We start from the raw sequence: 23,657 nt of genomic DNA, 5'->3' as shown, positions 1-23,657 counted from the left end.
AGGTGTTTCTCACTCTGGAGCCAGGTAGACTGCACACGTGCATTATTTTTGGGTTGTTCTTTTTAACCACCAAAGTTATTTGGAAGGAGATATCCCATTTGAAGTTGTGAGCTGTTAGCAGTGAATGACATTTCATCTCCTATTTCTCTGGGCTTTGCCCATCAGAAATAGATCAGTAACTTTTCATGCAATTGGCAGGTGATAGATGCTGCTCCTGTTTCATCACAGTGTTAAATTTAAGTTTCTGGGTGGTAACACTTTCTCTGGCAGCTGTGGTGCCATCTACTGCACAGCTTGGTAGAGGCAGGACAAGAGAACTGCATCCCTCCACTGCTGCCTTCACACCTTCCTTCTCATCTTAACATTCAAAAATGGCTCCTCATTTGCTTTCCCAGTAATTTTCCTTCTTACACACGTATATAAATCTATACAAATACATATTAGAGTGTATATTTATGCACATTTATCTATAAATGCATATAGAAGCGTATTTCTATAATTTTTTAAACATGCAGTCCATATTTGGAATTTAATTTTGGTGGGTTTTTTGAAAAGAAAATTTTTAAAAGGGAAAATAAAAGAAAGAGGACTCTAGAAAAAGACTCTGCTAGTTCATTTCTTGATTGTAGTTAATTTACTTATCATGTTCTGGATACAAATTTATCTGGTTAGAGATATTTATATTTATATATATGTGTGCAGTATTAAGTTGGAAGTATGGAAATTTTTGTTATTGTTACTTGTTTTTGTTAACTCAGATATAAACACTAAGTATTTTAGTTGAGTTTTTTTATGATTGCTGTTTGATGCTGTGAAGAAAAAGTAAGTAGTTAAATTGGCTTCTTATAAGTTGGTGTATTTAGTTCTGTTTGCAATCTGTTGCTGGGGGCATGGTGTAATTTTGGCAGTTCTATATCAAAAAAAGTCTGTTGATTTTGATGTAGAGTTGTTGGAAAGAGCTACAGAGATTTTACATAAATATTTCCGGAATGATCTCAAGATACCTAAAGGCCAAAGACTTAAGATGAAAGCTCTGAAAATTTCAGTTTATTATTTCCCTTTTCTTTGGCTTCCCTTTGTTAATTGAAGCACCTTGTGCTCATATCATCATAGCCTGAGGTTTTCCTTGAATAAATCAATGCATGAATTTTTTAATTACCTACCCAGGCTGGACTTGGATTGCTCACTCATACGAGTACCAAAGAAGAAAAGTTCAGTGGCAGTAGTTAATGGAGCAACATTTTAAAAGCTACATCATCTAATTTGCTAACAAGTCCAAGCATCACCACCTTTGAAATGCTGTTGGCTGTGAGCTGGATTGAACACAGCTTGCAATACTGCTGACTGCTGTGCACTAAACGTGATGTTATCAACAGCAAGCTTTGAAAATTTTTCCCTAGAAAGGACAAGCCGTATGATATTTATCTCCTAAGTAACTTCTAACACTCTCAGAGAGACTTCTAATGAGGAATCAATTATGATGACACAGTTATGAGCTAAAAATACAACTTGGCATATGGTAGCTGCAAAGGTAAGAGCAGTTAAAGTTTGTGTTATTTGGGGTTTTTTTGCCGTGGAGCTGCTGGAGCAGGAGCCCTGATCTCTGCACACAAAAGCACCGCAGAACCAGAGAGTGCCAAGGGCGACCGGGGGCTGCTCCTCTGGCCCGCACCAGGATTCCCAGGAGCGCTGCATTTTCTCTTTGCAGTCACCATGAATTTAAACATTCCGAAGTGACAGACAGGATTTTTTGTAGGAAAAGCTGAGCGTCTAAAGGTGAAATGCACCAAAATACTCAATGTGTGGGGTTTCTTCCCAAATTCACCGTCTATGGCTGCCTGTGTCACCCATCGTGCAGCGCTGCCCTCTGGCCAGGAACGCCACATGAATAACAACAATCCCAGTTCAGCCATAACCCTTACAAAATTTAGCATTCTTTTCTTAAATTTCAGCTTCTCTGGAAGCCAGTGATTCATGACTCTTAGAATTGGGGTTTATTGTTTGTTCAGAATACAAGACTTTAACAGCGTATTGAGAAAGATTTGACAACATATCGCAAGACTGTCGTAAACCTTCGGAATGCTGAAGGCAAATGTTAAAAAGTAGCACTAACTCTTTAGTTCAACTTCAGTGGAAGTTGAATTCCACTTTGGGGAAGGATGTGGATTTTTCAACAGCAGGAGTTCCATCTCCCTCAGCTTCCCGCCATTCAGGAACAGACATTTGAGATTACAGGAAGAGGAAAATGGCTGGATGAGGAAAACGGCTGGATGAGGAAGATGGCAGCTGGATGGATCAGCTGTTTGGCCACTTCCAAGCCAGCCTGGCTGGGTTTATTCCAGAAACCGGCATGCTGTGAAGTTTGTGGTCAGCCATCAGCTCCATGGACAGGCCTGAGGGCCAGCGTCCAGCGCCGGCCATGGCCTGGCAGGGTGGGCGTGGCCACCGCCTGTCAGTCAGAAAAGGGCGGGAAAAGCCCTCAGGAATCCAAACCAGCAGGAGTGGCCTTGGCCAGCCAGGAGAGCAGGGAAAAGGCCTTGGCAGGTCAGGAAGGGTGGGGAACACCATTGGTAGGTTAAGAAGAGTGAGAAAATCTCTCCGTTGGCCAGTCAGGATGGGAAAATCTCTCAGCTGGTTAGTCAGGATCGGAAAAGCCCTCAGTTGGTCAGGAAGGGCGGGAAAAGCCTCAGCTGCTCAGAAAGGGTGAGAAAAACCCTCAGTCAGTCAGAAAGGCCAAAAACGGCCCTTGGTTATTCTGGAATGGCAGGAAAAGTCCTTGGTCAATTAAGAAGAGTGGGAGAATCCCATGGTTGGTCGGGAAGAGAAGAAAAAGGCTTTAGTTGGTCTGGAAGGGTGGGAGAAGCTCTAAGTTGGTCAGGAAAAGCCCTCAGTCAGAGAGGGTGGGTGGAAAAAGCCCTCAGATGGTCAGAAGAGCGTGTGCCAGCTCCTGCTCTTTATAAAGAGAGGGAGAAGCCCTAAGCTGGTCAGTCAAGGGGGTAGGAAAACCTTGACTTTAGTTTCTACAGCAAATTTCTGCCTTTTTTCTGTGACCCTGTGGTTTGAGCTCAAGTCATGTGTTCTACATCCACCAAGCAGAAAGGCCATTTGTGTGATTTCCTTTTTGTGATTTCTGTGTTAAATTCTTTTTGTCTCTTTTTAACAGGGCTTCTTCCCTACCCAGAGAAGCTGGACTGACCTGCACCAGCTTTAATGGAGGAGCATGGTCTGTGTCCCACTGAAATTCCAGCTGGGAACAAGGCCAGCTTCAGGGAAACAAGTCTGTCTGGTCAGGAGAGCCAGGTCCCTAGGTAAAAAATGTAAAAAATAGCACCTCCACTCTCTTTCTGTGGTAATGCTTAAGTAGGTAGGACACTATTGCACCAAATAGGCTCATGCTGAAGCAGAAACATAATCCAGTACAAAAACAAGTGGGGTCTTGGATTGCAAACAGCATCTTCATTCCCTCAGACCTCTCCAAAAAGTCTGTGGCTACAGAAATAGAGAAAACTGTGACAAAATGAGCATACTGAATTACACCAACAAAAAACCCTTGTCAATTTTTAAAGAGTCTTTCTGCACACAGTAACATCAGCCTCAGCAGCTAGAACAGTCTGGGAGTATCATGAAGTATTTTAAAAATAAAAGGATAATATTAACATTATTATTTAGAGATTTCTTGGTCTCTGGCTCATGACTTCAGCAATACACAGGCCTAAGTTTTGGAGTGTGTTAGTTTCTTACACTGTAGATTTTCATTTGTAACTGTTTCTTTCGTGTATCTTGTTAGCTTGCTAAAGGTGCTATAATATTAATATTTTGTGCCATTTATGTTGAAGATCTGTTCTCCTTCTATATAGAAACAAGTGTCCACTCTGCTGAAATCTGTTGGAAATGATCAGGCAAACCCCGTGAGCTGTGCAGCACCTTCCCTTTCTCTGCTCAGATGTCATTGTTAACTAAACCACAGTGAATTTTAAGTAGGCATACTTGGCCAGTGTCACATACTTTCTTATTAAAATTCAGATAATCTCTGCAAAAAGAGACAGAATATCAGCAGGGGGTACACGGAGACTTCCTGTCCTCTTCCTCCTATTTTGCATTTTACATATTACATTTCCAATTTCTGTTGGCTAGCAAAAGGGGAACTTGGGATTGGAACACAAACCTGAACTTGCAAATTCTGCAGCACACTCTGAAATACATCTGGAATATTAAGATAGTTACAGTGGACAGAATAAAGTGAATAAGTAAAATATTTATGAGTATCAAAGTAATGACAGGATTTAGAATTTCTACTTATCTGTTCTTTCACCCATCTGCCCATACAGATTTTTATTGTCTTCAACAATAATTTTTGTTCTTCTGGAACTTTAAATTGCTCTAAAAAATATATAATCTAGTTTCAGCAATGTGGAGAGAGTGTGGAGGCTGAGCTATAAAATGGAAGAAGCATATTAGATGATAGAAGGGAGCTTTAATGACAGCTCATTATTGTTTAAGGAGACTCTGCTTAATTTAAAAAATCATTCTTGCTGATTTGAGATAATTAATTTTGTGTGGCATGCACTGGTATTGACTCACCTTTTCTCTGTATATTACTTAATGACAGAATTGGACTTTGCTGATAAAACTTTGAGCTAAAATAAATTCCATGAATTCTTTAATTCCTACCTAGACTTAGGATAGTGCAGAGTCCACTTGTAATTTTAAGGACAGCTGAAACGCTGGAGTCAGATTGCTTATGAAAATAAAAAGCATCTGTCATAACACTCAAACCAGCCTGGAGTTTTACTGTAAGGGATCTGCTGCAAGGCTGCTTTGTCTTTTTAGGTGAAAGATACAGATTTGATTCTTTCCATGGTGTGTCTGTTGAGACTGAGCCTTCATGTAATTAAAATCCTTAGCAGTTAGTTCAGGGCAGCAGATCAAAAGGTTAATGTGCAATGGTACAACAGGAAGTATTTGTAGTCCTGAACGCTTTTTAAATTTATAGCATTTAAAAACAACTTTGCCAAAATCATGGCCAAAGCCAATATTACCTCATTTATAGTAAAACATTAATCATTAGTCACAAACCAGCCAGTTGGTCTAGAAGTTCAGCTGGTGAAAAATTTGATGGTTACAGGATTGAACAGAAATATACTTTAAATTGTGTCCTCTATTCTTACATTTGCAAGGGAAAGGCAAAGGTATTAGGGAAACTGAGCAAAACAAAATTAAAAAATGAAAGTGTTTCTCCACATTTCTGAACCTTAAGTATGCTGTAAGCAGCTTTGGTTTACATGATTTTTGAAAGAGTGGGGATAGTTGATAAAACAAAAAGTAGAACTAGATTTTATCATATGATCTGTGTTGTTAATTCTCTTTGTTTCAGTTCTGAGGTTCTTGAAGCAATAGAAAATGTTATCCAAGGTGTACTTCAAAGCCTGGCCCAAAAAAAAGCACCTGTTCTCACAGTGGCTAACAGAACAGACTGGAGGAACATAGAGTAAGTAGTAAATATTTAAAAGTCCTGCCTTCTATTAATAAAAATGCCATGAATATGAATTTGATTATGTAACTTCCAAAAAAGTTAATCATACATAATCATTCTATAAGCATTAGAATCAAGAAATAATTTTAAAAAGTAATGGACAAATAAAAAGTAATGCTTAGTAACCACTCTAAACAGGCATCATCATGTATTAAGTAATAGCAGACCACAGCACAAAGGGAAATGTAAAACTACTGTAATAGGGGTTGGAAAGGAAAGGGAGGTCCTATAAACAATCCTTTTCTGGAAGCAGTAGAAACCAGAAATGATGGGTTGTATTAGAGTGAAAAAACCTGGTTTAGGCTGGAAGAAATTACTGGCAATTCTCTTCTTCAAACCCTTTGAGTGCTTCCTACTTTCTTTTCCTCTGCTTTTCCTCATGGTATCCTATTTCTCAAAATGATAGTGATAAACACATTCTTTTATTCTTCAGAGAAGGTGCATCTCACCTCTCCCAGGTGTGTGCCTTACCGGTGTGCTAAGTTCACTACCAGCAAAATAAAGCAAACCAAGTTTCCAGTATGTTATCTAAATTTCAGATCTTCTGCCAGCTGACCTAGACAGGATCAGAGAAAAAGAAGCCTGTCCTCCTTTATAGCACATTCTGTCACTTGTAGAAGTTGCTTGTGCAACAGTGTTTTTCCAAGGAGTTCATTTAAACTGAAAATCATCAAACCTGAGAGATTAGCTGATTTCTACAATACATTAGCAAAAGAATAAAGGAAGACACAAATCTGTGTCTGGCCTTGTAAGAGCTTTGGACATCAGCGGGTTAAAGGATATTCAGCTTGATAAGATTGCAGAGGTGCTTGCTGTACATGGACACATTACAAACACTTAAGGTTGAGGAAGCACAGCAAACTTTCCGGGCATAACACTCTGGTGGAATACTCATTTAATGAGAACAATAAACTTCTGCCAATCAAAAAACCTGAGGGGCCTGAAGGTAATCAGTTAACTGAAAAGCTTGTAGGTTCCAGGGAATTTAATGGTTTGTGTCTTGATAGTTTGACAAAAATGTTTCACTCAGATGTCTGTAAAATTAAAATACTCTTACAAAGTTTTGCAATTTTTGGCAGTCTTTGGGGAAATGGCATTCCATGCTAGAAAAACAAATGTGAGCTGTTATTTACCATCTGAACACATATGGGGGAAAATGTTCAAATTAAAAGGAGTTAAGATCACAGTATGTTAAAAATAAGAGTCATCAATCACATCAAAAAAAGCAGAACCATTATTTCTGGTGGAGAAGTGTAATCTCAGACATGTCTTACAGAAAACTACCCTGCTGGAGTAAGCACAATCCTGGGAAGAATGGGGGTGATCCAGGTTTAACCTAAGAGTAATTCAGGGTAGTCTTGATTACAGTTTTCCTCCTTTTCAGTTACAATGTCGGGAACAGGCAAGCAAAAAGCACAAATAACTTTAAAATGTTGCAACACAAAGGCAATAAAGTTACTTTAAAGCTGTCAGGCAGATGCTACACGGGCTGTCCCTGCGGGTTCGTGCAGCGTGTGCGCTCTGCCACCCAAAGGACACACCGAGCAAAACCTTGCACAAACGAATTTGGAAACACGATGTGGTTTGGGGATAAAATTATAGCCATTAAACCATCCACACTTTTAAAATGGACGTGCAAAACTCAGATATGGAAAAGAATGCTTTAAAGGCAGGATCATAAGGCACTAAATTACTTTAAAGTAAAATAATGGAGTGTCCTTAAGAAAATAACTGATTCTTTCAGTGAAATGTGCACCTTCAGATGTGAAATGGTGAAGCATGAAATACTGGAGCTCCTTTAGGTTAAACAACTGTTTAGATACAGCCCCTTTTTGTTTCCAACACTTAGAATACAATTAAGTTACCCTGATAATAATTTAAGGGCATAATTTAGATAGTATTATTGTATTCTGAAATAGTAACAGTTTTTCTTAGAGTCTACATCAGGAAGTCACTTGTGTCAGATGATTTTTATTTTAATAATGATTCAGATTTTTTCTTCTTATTTCTTCCTTTGTTTTCATACTAAGTAATTACTGATGCTGATATATTAACAGTTCTAAACATGTATAAAATTATTTTCTTCTATTTCTGTCTGGAAACTTTTCTGCTTTATACTTTAATTCAGTCTTGAAGCATCTTCCTGAGAAACTCTTTGCTGCCTTTTTCCTTTGGCCAATCCAAGCCCACCCAAGCTGATGGTTTCTGTGCTGAGTCTGAAAATAGCACTGCTCTATTTGAGGATAGGAAAGGGGTTTCTGAGTCTGAGTTACCTTGCAGAGAACAATTCACCTGTACTCAGGGAGTTTGCAGTTTATTGTGTTTATTTGCATTACATCAGATTTAAAGATTCTGTAGGTCTACAGATGATACCAGGTTGCACTACAAAACAAATAAGAAGTGACTGCCCTCAATCAGCAAGAAGATTTGGTAAGTTTAAAAAAAGTCCCAAGTGGAGTTCCTGGGCTTTTCTTTTTTTCCCCTTAGTTCCCAACTTCTTAAAACACATCCAAAATTAAAATATTATGCACTACAGTTTGGAAGTGTGTGGCTGATATAAGCTGATACTATGATCAGCCTTTCAGCTTTTCTTTTTTTTTTTTTTTTTTTTTCATCTATTAAATTATAGTGAGTGACAGTGAAATTAATACAATTTTCTTAGAGTTTCTCCCCTCCCTTAATGGATATCAACTAAAGGCTTATTCAATAAGTCTTGATGTAAAAACATCACCCTTCTTCAAAAAGCTGGCCAGGAAAGGAATCTTGGAATACAGACAATAAGCTCATTTCTTTTTCTAACTCAGTCATTTCATTTCTTGGCCTGGACATTAGTGCATACGTTCCCTCACTTAACCCCCTCATATTTTTTCTCATTATGCTAGAAATTAATGAGCCTATTGAATAGTACAATCTCTCTGTATTTTCACAGTACATTTCAAACTTTTTTTTATGGGATACAAATATGGTCTTATATAAAGACCAATTATTGTATACACATTTCTGAAAATAGATAGAATATTTTGTAAAATGTATTTTTTTCAGCTTTGATGCTCAAAATATTATCAATGATCTATAAGATGGTGCAGAGCAACACTTATGCGACTAAAAGGTAACAGAGTCAATTCCTGCAATTTCAAATAAAGCTGTGTTTTAAGTATGTTTTTGTGAAAATCAGCCTGTAGGATACAAACCTGCAGGATTCCTGTACACAGAATGGGATTATATAAATAGGTTTATCTGGTTAACCATATTCTTTATAAAATTCTATGAGCCTGCAGCTGTTTCAGGATTATAATTACAAATACAATATTTTGTCTTGATAGAGATATATATTATTCAGATACTCTATTGTTTGGTAGCCAAAGTGTTGTGGACCAAATCATCAATGACATTTCTTGCATGCTTAAGATACCTCGGAGAAGTCTACACGTAGTAAGTGGCTTCTTGTCAATATTTTTGTCATAATTTCCAAATCTTATTACTGCAAGGGGAAACATCACAAAAAGTTGTCAGATAGAATTAAATAGTTAAAATAAAAAGTCTCATTGGTGCTAATGAAATCTAGTTATGGTTTATTGTGGCACTCAAAAGGTTTTTTTCTTCACAGAAAATTCATAGAGTTTGCTTTTTTAAAGGGTTTGGGACAAACTGCCAGCTAAAATCACAGGAGCTTTTGTTATGGTCTAGAGAAGGCAGTGCTTAAACTTCAGAGTGCAAGACATCTGTTTACAAGTTTCTACTCACATGAGTTGATAATTTGGGGGTTAAATGAAAGTTAAAATACATCAGAAATGTAACTATCTGTTAAATTGACTCATATCTTGCAAGGGTTCCTTCAAACCTAAGATTATTTCTTGTAAGTCCTTATGTCCATGAGGACAAAACACTGCTTAGTGTTTAAAAGGCTGATGGCAGTGAATCACTGCTTTGTACCAGTGGGAATTCTTTTCAGAGATTTCTTGCTTTGTCTGTACAATATAGTAACTTCCCATTTACTCTGTACAACTTTTATTTTTCCCAGCTGTCTACAACTAAAGGTTTTGTTGCTGGTAATTTAAGTTACACTGAGGAAGATGGTACAAAAGTGAATTGTACCTGCAGTGCAACAGTATGTATTATAAACCACAAACACAACCCATAGCATCTGCCTGTACAAGATAACCTGCACTCCCTGTAGCTCAGGTTACTGTGTACATTTATTACACAAACCTCTGCTTGGAACAAATTGAGGCATTACAACCTGAGTGAATAAAACAGATGAAAATATTGCTTAACTGTACTGTAATTCTGGAGCTTAGACTCTGTATTGTAATTCTGAGCTAGAGTCACCAGGAATAAATATTTGGATATGGTTTTTAGCACTACCTTCTGCCATGGGATCCTTGCAGAGGAAGGTGTGTATATTACATATCTTAGGCTTTATATTACAGTGTTCTGTTGAATGAGTGCTCTTGAAACAAAGAATCCTGGGAATTCTGAACATAAAGCATTTCTGTCACAGCAAATTGAATTTTGGCAGAGAGAAAAAAACAATCAAAATTGGTTTAATGGGAGGAGATTCAATTGGCCTAGTCCTGAAAGATTTTCTACAACAGTGCAGAGAATGAAAGCAGAAATAAAACTCAGATTTGCTGACTACTGTCACAATTTTCTGAAAAATGTGTTCATTGTAAGCCTTAGTTGGTCATTTCAAAATTGAAGGGTAGCCTTAGCTGTCCATTACACTTGTTTGTAAGCATTAAGTTCCCTGTTACTGTTCTCCATATTTTTATTTGCTGAGTTGTCCCACCCTGGCACTGGGGGTGATTTACAGTCAGGAGTTAAAACAGACCACACACTTCCATATATACATTCTCTTTGACCAAGTTCTTCCCCCAGTTCCTGTTTTCTCATCCATATGCTTGCCAGATTCAGCAAACCCTAACTGAAGATGTAAAGCAAACATCACCATGTCTTCAAATTTTTGCTCAAAAATACTCACAAAATCAGGTTAGAGGCCAGTAAAAGAATCAATTTAATGGTCTTACAAAAAGAATGTTTAAGTGTTTTAAGTCTGTATTAAATTTGCAATCTTCACACCAAGCAAACTTTTTTTTCTGGCTAAGACAGATAAAACATTAATCAGGGTATTATTATCTCCATCATGCCTATAGGATGAACAATTTTTCTGCAACAGTGGCACAAATACTTTTGAAAAGTATCTTGTTATGACAGGAGGACTCCTAGACCACTACACAATAGTGCATATGAATGGCTGAATACACTTGTAAAGAGGTGAAAATGTCAGAAATTATCTTATATAGATCATATAGAGGAGGAATGGTGGTTTCATGATGAAATTGTGTCCTTCATTACCTAATGTTGTTATTTTAAAATATATCATTTTCTCTATTTAAAATGATTAATCTCATTTTTGTTGTTTTAGGCAGTCACTGTGCCATCTAATGTTCAAGGAATTAAAAGTATCCTTTGAGCAAGAACTCTAATCATAGACGGAAAAAAAGAAAGTAAAAACAAGAAATATTCCAAGTTAAACAGCATTCTGGTAATTTTTGCTTTCCTTGTTGGCTCTGAAATTGAGTCATGATCACTGCTCTTGGCTCCAGAACAGGTATTTTAGAGCTGCTAGTTTTAATTGATTGGTGTGACGGATCATTTTACACACAGCTGGCCTTAACACAAAAGATTTAACCTCACATGCCAAATTTATATTAATTGTAGAAAAAGATGCAACTTTCCAGAGACTCCTGGATGATGACTTCTTCAATAAAGTGTCCCCATGTATCATGATCACGGTATGCACCTTGTATTTCATATCTTCCAGCTACATCTAATTTAAGGAATACTTTAACATTGTAGAACTGCTCAAACTTGGGCAAAAAGCCATAATAAAATTAATATGAAACATATTTAACAATAATATTTAAAATTTAATTATCCTCATAGAAATATGAAATGCATGCTCTAAAGACTTATTTCCTCCAAACATCTCCTTAGAGCTTGGTAGCTTATCAGCTTCCTGTGCTGCTGCAAAGTTGCTGCTCAGTCTCAGAAAGGCTCAGCTGTTCAGTGACCTTTTGTCCTTCAGGACCTGAGGTTTTGCAAACCCAAATGAAACAGAATTGGTTGATTTTGGACTGTTCTGAAAGAGCTATGAAGCCAGGGGAATGAACAGGAATGTGTAAACAAAATATGCATACAATGAGGAAAAAACATTTCACCATTCCTAAGAAAGATAAGCACTTCTACTATGCTATGCCACAAATGGTCCAGCTTCAGTCAGTCATAGCAAGAACTTGTTTTATAGCGCTCCATTAGTGCAATAAATATTAGTTTAAGATAAAAAAGTGGCGTTCTTACACCAGCCCATGCAGACAGCAGGCTACATCTATGCATGAACTCCCAGACCTTATAAATTAACTCCTTGAACAGAGGAATGTCTGATGCTCCTGCAGTGCCCATAATCCAGAACACCTGCCCAGCTGCTCCCAGTCTGGCCTCCTTCTGCACAAAGCCAAAATAGGAGCATAGAACTTTCCCTGCAAAACAGCTGCTGGAGAAATGTTTCTGCCAGCATTTTGTTTGTTTGCTTGCTTTTAAATGGCAAATATAAACACATATGTAGCCAGATGTTGTTTCAGTTAATAAAAAACTGTCTACTTTTCTTTTATTTCTTTAGGGAAGAGGCATACCAGATCTTAATACACGACTTTTGGTCAGGAAGCTGTGGGATTCTTTTCAAATTCCTATTTTCACCCTTATGGATGCAGATCCACATGGTAAATCTGTAGAGGCTCAAAGGCAGAAAAGGAAAGCAAAATTTGTTTAGAATGTCCTTTCTCACTCTTATGAGAAGGTTCTGAGAGCTCAAAAATCCAACCCACTCAGAAGGTGATGTATCTACATTGATCCCACCTGAAATTAGGGAGATTACTGCAAAGTGAGAAGCAACTGCTCAAATAAATAGTATTAAGAGATATGAATTACACAGGATAAAGAAAGACACTTTTAATAAGAGATGTTGGTCAATGTGTAAAAGAGCTGATTATCCTTGGGTTTGAATTGACTGCACACAGATAATGTGAAACATTTAACTACATGAAGGTGACATGCTGAGATTCTGATTGTTTTGACATAATCTAAAAATATGTAAACCATTAGAACCTCACTAATCATAAAGCCATAACTGTTGTGCCATGAAACTGATTTTTAAACAGTCTCCTTAAACATGCCCATTGTGCAGACAAACAGACACTTGACTTTTGCTATTCTGCAACCCAGGTGTAGAAATAATGTGTGTCTACAAATATGGATCTGTGGTGAGTATATTTTTTTCCTCTTTAAATACCTTGTTTTATAGCCCAGCCTGGAAGCTGGAATGCATGAAATGCTACAGCCTTTGTCAGAATGGGTGCTGCCTTTTACCATTTTGATTCAACACAAAGAGGTGATTTTTAGGCCTTGTGTGTCTGCAGAAACTGCTTCTTCCTGCAACAAAAAGAAACTGGATAGTAATTCCAGGTGTTGCATTTAACCATATTTCAGTTTTTCTCTGCTGCACAGGCAGTTTCCAAATAGAAAAGGGTTCACCATTTAGATTTGTTTCTGCCTTAGAAGAGGAATGAAGGCTGGAGGGACCTTGGGAGCAGGAGAACCTAATTGTGAGATGGGTGATTCTCCACAAAATAATGTTATATTGGTAAAGATTTTATTCTGGACTGAGAAGTTGCTTAGGGATACTTGTGTTAATGTGGAACATTATGGAAAAAGTAAAGAGGAACAAGTATTATCATGTTATATGGCTACAGACAAGGTATGGACACACTACATGGAAGGCAGGCAGATATGGGTGCAGGAAGAGGGCAGGATGGGTGAACTGTTCAGGAGAGAAATGGAAAAAGAACATCCCAAGTTAAACCACAGATCACTGAATGTTACAGCTGACCTTTGTCATTTCAGTCAATGTCCTTTGAGGCCCATCATCTCACTGTTCCTTCTGTCAAGTGGCTTGGTCTCCTTCCATCTGATCTTGAGAGGTGAGTTATTTCCTCAGAAGAAAAAGAAGTATCCTTCTCCTTCACAGACAGGAAATGCAATTTTACTACACAAAAATCCATTTAAATCCATTACCCTTTCCATGCATTTTTTTTGCTTAATATAAGGAAATAAGATGGACAAATATGTTTTTAAGTGTGTGAGAAAATGTAAGAATTTTATTTTCTTTCCAGATTAAACATATGCAAAGATGCCTTGATTCCATTTACAAAGCAAGATGAAAATAAATTAGCAAGTATTCAGAAGAGACCTTACATTGCTTGTCAGCCACTGTGGAAAAAAGAGGTTTGTATAAACCTGCTGTTTTCTATTTCTTACTCCCCACGGGACAGATCCTGTATCTGACAAGATTTTAGGATAGCAGAACCAGCCAGGTTTTGTAGCCCTAAAAAAAGGCAAGATTTAGAAAGCCTGGAATGTCTCTCTGAACCACTTTGCAGCTCTGCATGCACATACCATGAGTGGATGGAATTTTCTTACTTAACTTTCTACACACATTAATTTTTCCTCTTTTTTTTTTTTTTCCTCTTTTAGCTGGAAATTATGGCAGCATCTAAACTGAAGGCTGAAATTCAGGTTTTAACTTCTGTCTCATCAGATTACCTGTCCAGAGTCTATTTACCAAACAAACTGCAGTTTGGTGGATGGCTGTGAATGCTGCTCTGCAAATCAAATGTTTTCCTACATATTGATTTAATTTGACTGCACTTAAGAAAAAAAGAAGTGCAGAGACAAAGGAGTATCTGTCAGTTTATTGTTCAATTTCTTTATCTCTGTACCTGGAGTATAATCTTCTCTCTTCCTTTGTTCAAGCTATAAGAGTAATTATGATTTTTGCAGACTACTGCTACTCCCATTCTGTGGTTTCTGCTGTGAAAAAGTGCCATATGCAATAGTACACATAGAAGAGATAATGAAATATGTTCTTTCTGGCCAGAAAAATGTGAAGTTCAAAAATGTATCCAGGAATTGTTTTGCCTTCTGTCATAAAGCACTGCATGATGCTGTACCAAGCTTTTTGTAGTTGAAGGGAGTGAAAGACTCCCTTAAGAATTTATTATATGTGCCTCTTTTTGGAAATTATTTTAGGTTTTGTGTTTACTGTAAATTTGGACTTAAAAGCCAGAAATAATTCCTTATTACTGCATATCTCAAGCAGCTATAAAACTTCCAGCAATCAAATTAGTATTTGTTTTCAATGAACAGATAAAAAAAATAGATGTTACTGATTAAGAATTTAATAAACAATGCTGTTAATAATGCACATCATAACAGAATCCATTGTTCATTTTATTTATTTTGTTGTCTGTAAAACAGTAAAGAGAAGCAGAAAACTGTGGTGATTAAAGTGTACATTAATTTTTACGTGATGGAGTCAGACTGCATAGAAAATGCCTCCAAAATTGATCTCCACAGCCACCAGCATGGATCTTACAGACGATATTTTCAGTAGCTTTATTCAGCTGGGTTTTTTTACGGCTGTCCCACCAGTATTAGACTTGAATGAAACGTCCTTTTTATCCACAGCGCAGTGGCAGAGTCCCAGCAGGCACTGTAACTCCAGGGAATTACAGGGAATGTAATTACAGGGCTGGTGCAGCAGCCGCTGTACCTCAGGAGGATCAGGTCACCTGCGGCTCGGGGACATCCCCAAAAACCCCAACTCGCGACACCTTCCTCCGGGAAGGAAATCGGGATTCACTTTTCGCTGGGGCGGGGCTTGGCCGCCCCCGCCCCGCCCCTCCACGCAGGGCGCAGCCGCGGCCCCGCCCGCGGCGCCTGCGCAGGAGGCGCGGCCCGTCCCGCGCTCGCTGCTGGTCGCGTCGCAGGTCCCGGCCCGGAGCGGGCCCGCAGCGGTGCGTGAGGGCGGCCCCGGGCCGGAGCGGTGCGTGAGGGCGGCCCCGGGCCGCGGCAGCGACAGGGGGCTTTCCCGTTGCCTGTGCTGGGTGCTGCCGGCCAGGCAAAGGAGCGGCCTGAGGGGTGGGCGGAGAGCCCCGGCTGCGGTGTGCGCCAGGGGAGCAGCACTCCCGGCCGGGCTCGGGTTTGGGCTCCCCGGGTGCCAGCGAGGGGCACGGCGGGGTTGGCTCTGCCAGGGCGCGGCCCGAGAGGGATCCGCGGCAGGATGGGCAGCCGGGAGCTGTGGGGATCCAACAGCAACGAGAAGTGTCTTATTATTGATTTATTTAATGTTACCGTATTTTGTTCGGTGTATTTGTATATCCCCGGGTGCCTCGCAGGGCCGTGCTGCTGTGGTGGCTGCGCTGAGGGCCTTGCAGGGCTGAACCTTTCACTCGTTCTCAGGGCAAGGATGAGTCTGTTCGGGTCAACGTCGGGGTTCGGTACCGGCGGTACCAGCATGTTCGGCAGCACGACAGCCGATAACCACAACCCGATGAAGGTACGTGTGCCGGCCCTGTGCTGCTGGGTGTGTCAGTTCGTCACAGCACGACCCACTGACTCATTCTAGAGAAGGAATAAGAGCGCAGATCGCAGTTTTCAAAAGTTGTTCTGTCTCCTGTCCTTTGTAGGATATTGAGGTAACATCTCCACCTGATGACAGCATATCTTGTTTAGCGTTTAGTCCACCAACGCTGCCGGGTAATTTCCTCATTGCAGGATCATGGGCAAATGATGTAAGTATTCTCATTTAGACATGCAGATGAATCAAGTGCCTGAACTGCAAATTGGGATCCTAAAAGCTTGTGCAGTGCACCTGAAAACCAAACTTGTTGAAGAGCTGTAAAATTTATGTCTGGTACCAAGGCACTAGGTTTAACAAAGCTGATAAATCATCACAAACCCAAAAAGATTAAGTTATTGATTAAGTTACAACAAGTCTTTTTTGAAGGATGGGATAAGATCCCAGCTGGCTCAGGCAGGGAGGGAAGACAAATGTGGGCATGTTTTTAATTGTGTTCTGCCCAGCTGAGGGCTCAGGGCTCTCCAGGACAGTGTGGTGAGGGGTTCCAGGTTTGCAGGGCACTCTCGAGGTGGAATTGAAGTGTGGGGTGGGGTTTTGGCTCTACAGGTGAAAGGAACATAAGCAAAAAAATAAAACAAGGTTTCAGTAGTTCTGAAAAACCCAGACTTTGGTATTTATAGCCATACTTTTTGTTGGATAAACGAGGGCTGGGGTCTCAGGACAAGTCTTTTCAAGCTCCTGTTAGTATGGTTTATCTGCAATTGTTTCTCCTGTTGCAGGTTCGCTGCTGGGAGGTTCAGGATAATGGACAGACAATTCCAAAGGCTCAGCAGATGCACACAGGGCCTGTACTCGATGCCTGCTGGAGTGATGTATGTTGATATTTATAAACAAATGCACTTTTTTACCTAAATTCCAAATAAATTGGTGTGTGGTTTGCAGGCAGATAGTGCCATATGAAGCTGCAGCCCATGGTTGTTGCACAGACTGAAATTGCTGTAAGTGTGTGCTGAGTGTGTCCTAGTGGGATGGGTGTAAGAAGGCTAAAAGTGAGCTTGAAAGTTAGGAGTGTATTAAAAGCTAGATAAAAGTAGCACCGTTTGTTCTTTTATGACACAGTAATACATAAATTTGAATTTATGTTTCTTCTTTGTCTTGCAATCCCTGTACCTGTTACATTGATGTTACACTGTTTCTAGAAGAGAATAACACTTGACAGTTTTCCCATTCACTAATCTCTTGGGGTTTTTTTCCTATTTTTTAGGATGGGAGTAAAGTATTTACTGCTTCATGTGATAAAACTGCCAAAATGTGGGATCTCAACAGTAATCAAGCAATTCAGATTGCACAAGTAAGTAAAGCCCAAAGTAGTAAATGTTTTTTTCTTTTTCTGTTTTTATTAAAAAATACCTTTCTAATTTTTGTACTTCTGTGATAGTGAAGTGCACTTGAACAGGTGATCAAAGTGGTTTAAAAACCCTGTGCATCTGTTTCCTCTGTTTTACTTGAGGGAGCTCTTTCCCCTGCTGCAGTGATCTCACTGAGTAACCCTGATGCATTAGAGGGGAAAAATATTTTTAAGAAGTCATTCAATTGACTTCACAAGTACCAGCTTTTTACTGCAGCAACAACAGAATTACAATTTACATTCTCAAATTAGAAGTTAATGTCTGTTTGTAGAATATGCAATTATGGTGACTAAAATGGTAATTTAAGAAGAGTTGTTCTCTTTAATGATTGCTTCCTGCATGTGTGTTTGTCCTTTCCTTCTTCAGCATGATGCTCCTGTGAAGACCATCCATTGGATTAAAGCACCCAATTACAGCTGTGTGATGACAGGAAGCTGGGATAAAACTTTGAAGGTATAATTTTTACCTGAACAAATGGACACAAAGTGTGCTAGTAATTTGTGTTTACAGATATTTACATGAAGTGAAAGTATTTTATTAAGCTCTAATAATTAATGGAATAGCATCACTTCACAGGGAGTTGCAGTGTTCTGACTGTAACAAGAATGAAACAGTTGCATTCTCTGTCCTGTAGTAATTTGAGGTGTATCCTGAGCTCCAGGGGTAAGTTTGTTTTTTTTTCTCTGTTCCTTTCAGTTCTGGGATACCCGTTCACCAACTCCTATGATGACTCTGCAGCTCCCTGAAAGGTGTTACTGTGCAGATGTGGTAAGTCAGGATTTGTGGCAAACTGGTGCCAGCTGGATAACTGGGAGTAGGAATAAGTTTTAGGGGCTTCTGTGGGACAGGATTTGAATACTGTTGGTGTTTGATGTCTGTGTGATTGTAGTACTGGAACATAAACTGATCTTCTTGATCAGGCCCTGGAAAGTAGGGATTTTCATCATACAAAACACACTTGGTGTCCTTTTAACATCACAAAAATCAGCATGAGGACTGAGCTACCCTTAGTTCTGGACAAGTTTGTAAACCACCATTGCACTTCACACTGGAAGAATCCCCTCATAATTAGAAGGTTTTTGGTGTGTTAAATTTCTCAGTGGCAGGGAAAAACTGTTTGTTTTGAAGATATGTGAATAAATGAACTTTTTTCTTTATCTGCTTCCTATTTCCCTCTCTCATTCCTTCTAGTCCTTCAGGTGCTCTGCCATGCAATTAACACAAGTGTCTCTCTTCCAACCTGTTTTACAACCTTATCCAGGTTCATCCTATGGCAGCTGTGGCCACTGCAGAAAGGGGTTTGATAGTTTATCAGTTAGAGAACCAACCTTCTGAATTCAGAAGAATAGAATCTCCTCTGAAACACCAGGTAAATAATAATATTTGTATTTATACAGATCATTGACATTGTGGGCTTGACATTTTTTGTAAAAACACAGTGTTTCAAAACCAAGTTATCTTAGCATGGCAATGGCCTGGTTTTCCAGTGATCTGTTGCTCATCTTCACAAGGATTTAGAAATTTAAACTGTTGCTCAAATTCTCAACAGAGTTTGAGCTCTTGACCTTGCTAGTGATTTTGCTTTACCTTGCATTGATGACTTGGAAGTTTTGTGTCCCTGTGGAAAAGATGTCTCTGTCTGAAACTCCTTCGTATCTTTCTCAAATTCAGCATCGCTGTGTTGCAATTTTCAAAGACAAAGTGAACAAACCAACTGGATTTGCCCTTGGAAGCATTGAAGGCAGAGTAGCTATTCATTATATCAACCCCCCAAACCCGTAAGTATTCAATAAAACATCCTCTCTCTGTTGCTCAGGCCACAGTGATGGAAATAAAAAGCTTTTTTTTTCAAATTATTTTTAATTTTTTAATTTCCAGTGCAAAAGATAATTTCACTTTTAAATGCCATCGCTCCAATGGAACAAACACATCAGCACCTCAGGACATCTATGCTGTGAGTATCCAACATGTATCAGATATACACTGTACACTCCTGATGTAAAATTGGCTCTGAATTGTTCTCCTTGACCTTTTGTCTTGCCTAAGGCTGTCTTAGACACATTAAAGACCTGTAATAGTTATTCTTTAAGAGGAAAAATAGAAAAAACAATTTTTATGTATATAAAAAAAAATTATACTCCCATAAAACAGGCACTAGATCAGCCTTTCATTGAATCTGCTTGTCAACAAGTGGAGTTGACACTTGTTGATTTTGCAGATATTGAAACAATAGTTGTGTAATGGCATTATGCATTGAATTATTAGGTACCAAGCCAAAAAGATGGAATTGTTCTTGTTGCTTTGGTGGTTTTTCTTTGGTTGTTTTTGGGGATTTTTTTCTCCAAAGAAATTTTAAAGAAGAGCTGTATCTAGTTGAAATTTAATGTATTTACTCTCATAGACTTCAGCACACGTGTGAGTGTGTCCATCACCTGTTGTGTGGTGTTTTACACGGTGTTCTGTGTGGCTCTGCAGGTTAATGGGATTGCATTCCACCCTGTCCATGGTACTCTGGCCACAGTAGGGTCTGATGGGAGATTCAGCTTTTGGGATAAAGATGCACGGACAAAGCTAAAAACCTCAGAGCAGCTGGACCAGCCAATATCTGCTTGTTGTTTCAACCACAATGGCAATATATTTGCTTATGCTTCCAGCTATGATTGGTCAAAGGTAAGAAGGCTTTAGACTCTTGTTCATACTTCCAGTTGACAACTAAGACTCTTCTACTTGTGAGGCTTTTGCTGGTTTTTATAAATATTAGGGGAACTTAAAATGGCCATTTTAGCCACCTGATGAAATCTAACATTGAAGCTGTGAATTTGTGGTGTTTCAGCTCCAGCTGGACAAGATTGCTAAATGATGCTGGTTTACAAATGTGGATGAGCAAACTGTAAATTCCCTGACTCAGAGGTTGCTATGGTTGCTCACACACGTTGTGCCGTGGGCAGTGTCACAGGGCAGTGTGGCACCCTGACAGCTTCCCACAGAGCTTGTGAAATGCACATCTCTGCTGCTGGTGCAGGGAAAAAAGCTGTCACTGTGATTATGAACACTTACCCAGTGCTTGAATGCTCTCTATTAAATTTTCACTGCCATTTAGTGAGGCTTTTGATGGTGCTTATTTATGCATTTCTCTTCCACAATTAACAATACAGATGCAGCAGAACCACAGCAAACCATGATCTGTGGAAAATCAATACTTCCTAATAGTTTAAGGAGGGAGGGTAGCAAGCTTGGAACATAACTAATTTTCATGGTGCTTGGAGGATAATGTTCCTTGTGGTTTTGAGTGAAATGAATGCAGAAATCACATAGATTAACTCAATTGCATACCACAGAGAGCTAAATTTTAATTCACTGCATTGTTTTTAGTCCTCTGCCCACATTAAAATATTTGTTGGTGCCAGGGCAGATGGATTCTTCAGTTCTGCTGCCTGGGTAGACTGCAGTGGTTCCTTTCAGATCTGTAAACCAGTATTAAATGGTAAAATCAATTGGTGCTAAGCACTAACCTTCCTTCCCAAAGCCATTTCTTGTCCACAGCGTTGGTAATTTCCAACTTGCATGTTGGACCTCAGTAGCTTTATTAGTGTTTACTCTCCCTGATTTGCATACTTGGGTATTAATTTGGTAATGTGGATGAAAATGATATGCAAAACAGGATATTTGCATCTGCAGCTGAGGAACAGAAAACTCTGTAGTTGCCTGTAGAACTTGGGCTCCACTTGGAAAAAATGTGACCTTATGTCATTTAAAAGACAGAAAATATAAAGTGAAGCTGGGTGACCATTAAAGGTTTCCTTTTTTCTCTGCCTCGAATGACATTTAAAAGAAATCATACTGAGCTCCTAGGCTGTATCTGTAAAGTAGAACTTATAGATATGTGGTTATTTTTTTAAATTAAAACTATTTATACTTTAAAAATGGGTAAAAGTCTCTTAAATTTTACTTTATAGTTCTTGTAATTGCTTGTTCAAGTAAGCTGTTCCTAATCCACCAGTGTGGTCCAATATCTGGTCTTAAAGGTTTTAAGATTAAATCTTAATAAACTAAACTAATGGAATATTCATATTCTTACATTTTAAGTAATGCTGATATTTTTTCTTTGAAGGGAGTAAATGTAGATTATTTTTGTCTTTAGGGTCATGAATTCTATAATCCACAGAAGAAAAACTACATTTTTCTGCGAAATGCAGCAGAAGAGCTGAAGCCCAGGAATAAGAAGTAGTGAGTCTGACTTGAACTCCTCTCCTTGTTCTGCCCTTCCTGCCTCTGCTCTTTGGCCATTTGTGCCCTGTTGCACCATGGTTCAGTCAACTTTGGATCACAAACATTTAGCAGGAACTGTAAAAATGGCAGTAAATGTATTCTGACTTGCTGGAGAACACTTTCCAAATTAGATATTCTGATGTGTATAAGAAAGAAAGGCTCGTATTGACATGACTTAACCACTCTCTGTTCCACAGCAATAATGAAATTGCAGCAAAATCAACATCTGGGGTGGATATTCCTGCTTTGAAGTGCAACCATTTGTATCTCTGGATTTATTTTGTTAGTATTACATTAAAATATGTTAATTATAATCGTTCTGGAGAAGTTGTATAAATACTGTATTTTTTGTAAGTACTTGGAGAATCACCAGTAATTCTTCTCAAAGGAGGCTTGTTTTTTTTCTTATTAATAATTCAGGGGTTCTTTCATTGCTTTCTGGTTTTTGAAATGGAAGCATTGTCTGCTGTATGCCAGGAAGAAATGCCTTGCAAATAGTTTTCCCTCCTTTTTTAGATGACTAGGAAGGTATGTAGGGGGCCAAGAGCAGTGACAGAAGCTCGAGGCAGAAGATGGGCCCAGTGCAAACTTCAGATTTTTCTAACTCCTGCAGTGGACATGACTTCTGAACAAACTGCTTTTTCTAGTTCAAAGGAGAAGTTGCAGTGGTGCCAAGTGGTGAAATAGCTCAGAGTTCAGGAACACGAGCAAACCTTTAAAGGTTTTATTCATGACCAAACCAATGTGTGCAAAATCCCTTTGACCTAAGCTTCTTTGAAGCTGACACCTTTTAGAGTTGTAAGCTGAGAATTTTAACATGGTTTTGTCCTGTAAGAGGGTGTTCAGGACTGAAAAAAAAATACTCATTTTTGTATTAACTAGAAAGTAGTGCTGGGAAGCTTCATCCTGATCAAAAATGCTGTGAAACAAAATGAGTGGGTCTCTTTCTGACTTGAATCTACCACTGTTTACTTTTAACTAGCCAGTTGTATACATGCCAAAGTTTTCTTTTTGGAAGTGAATGCTTATTATTCCTGTCTAACTATTGTTTGTTTGATAATGACTGAATAAAAAGGGGCTGGGGGGAGCATGTATAGAATTACATGGCATATTGTACAAATTCTCTGTAAAACTGTTATGGTTTAATGCTGGTGGTTACGGATTCATGCTGAGTTTCAAATAAAATTTTTACTAAATGCTTTTTTATATTCAGAAGTTCTGTTCTAATAATGTGGGCAAGGCAACGTGCTTCCTGTTTCAAAGCAGCTTCTTGGCCTTTCACTGTAATTCAGGGACATTTGCTGAAAGTCAGCTCCTTTTCCTCCAGCTGCTTAAGCTGAGAATCCAATGCATTTTCCAACTTCTGTTCCACTATGAATTATTCCTGTGGGTTTGCCTCAAAGAATTGGGAGAAGTGGTGTGAAAGGCCTTTTGTTCTGAGATTAATCGAGTTCATTGCTATTTCAGCAGCCAGACACCTGACATGGTAAGTACAGATGAATCAGACTCTTCAGACTCTCCAGCCCACTGTCTTTTTCACTCCAGACTCTCCCCTGTGCTCATCAGTTTTTTGCTGGATGGGTATTTCTTGTTTGGTATGGAGGAAAATCCTTTAAATACACCCAACTCTGCTTTGTTAAGGGATTTTCTGTTTTATTTCTCAAGATAGTTTGGTTTTTTTCCCTGCTACCTCTATGTTTTACATAGTTTTCGATTTCACATTCATGCACAATTTGTTTTCTTTAAGGTAGGAAAGAGTTCCCAGCACTTCAATCAGTAGCTGATCACTTGCTCAAACATTTCTTTGGTTTCTGTTGATTTTTTTCCCTAAGGTTGTGATTGTTGTGCAGCAATCTTTGGTTGGTAGCACATTTTTCCAGACTTCCCAGTCAACTGAATGCCACCAAGCAACTGCAGGCTCAAGATCAGGTGTAAGTGATCACTGAAGTGTGCAGGACTCCCACTGGAG

General features: G+C 39.0%; 2 protein-coding genes across 3 annotated transcripts; both read left to right on the top strand.

Moving 5' to 3' along the window:
* Positions 1-3,210: 3,210 nt before the first annotated feature.
* Positions 3,211-14,242, top strand: SPO11 (SPO11 initiator of meiotic double stranded breaks). The gene is made up of 13 exons (XM_041478523.1): positions 3,211-3,308; positions 5,375-5,488; positions 7,875-7,963; positions 8,576-8,642; positions 8,857-8,965; positions 9,555-9,641; positions 10,959-10,995; positions 11,219-11,328; positions 12,213-12,312; positions 12,815-12,852; positions 13,493-13,569; positions 13,762-13,873; positions 14,123-14,242. Exons 1-13 carry the CDS (start codon positions 3,211-3,213, stop codon positions 14,240-14,242), a joined length of 1,158 nt encoding a protein of 385 aa, XP_041334457.1.
* Positions 14,243-15,353: 1,111 nt separating this feature from the next.
* On the top strand, positions 15,354-22,894 carry RAE1 (ribonucleic acid export 1). 2 transcript variants are annotated; one of them, XM_041478519.1, is made up of 12 exons: positions 15,354-15,444; positions 15,890-15,986; positions 16,117-16,221; positions 16,790-16,882; positions 17,275-17,361; positions 17,786-17,872; positions 18,116-18,187; positions 18,681-18,788; positions 19,091-19,197; positions 19,298-19,373; positions 19,895-20,089; positions 21,561-22,894. In XM_041478519.1, exons 2-12 carry the CDS (start codon positions 15,897-15,899, stop codon positions 21,645-21,647), a joined length of 1,107 nt encoding a protein of 368 aa, XP_041334453.1. In that variant the 5' UTR covers positions 15,354-15,444; positions 15,890-15,896; the 3' UTR covers positions 21,648-22,894. The 2 variants fall into 2 exon arrangements, with proteins under 2 accessions (XP_041334453.1, XP_041334454.1); XM_041478520.1 differs by having other exon boundaries at positions 15,378-15,473.
* The last annotated feature ends 763 nt before the right edge of the window (positions 22,895-23,657 follow it).

This window comes from Pyrgilauda ruficollis, unplaced genomic scaffold (genome assembly GCF_017590135.1).
Source record: "Pyrgilauda ruficollis isolate IOZ18807 unplaced genomic scaffold, ASM1759013v1 scaffold45, whole genome shotgun sequence".
NCBI classification, from domain to species: domain Eukaryota; kingdom Metazoa; phylum Chordata; class Aves; order Passeriformes; family Passeridae; genus Pyrgilauda; species Pyrgilauda ruficollis.
The sequence above is the reverse complement of the archived record's forward strand: the minus strand, read 5'-3'. Positions and strand labels throughout refer to the sequence as shown.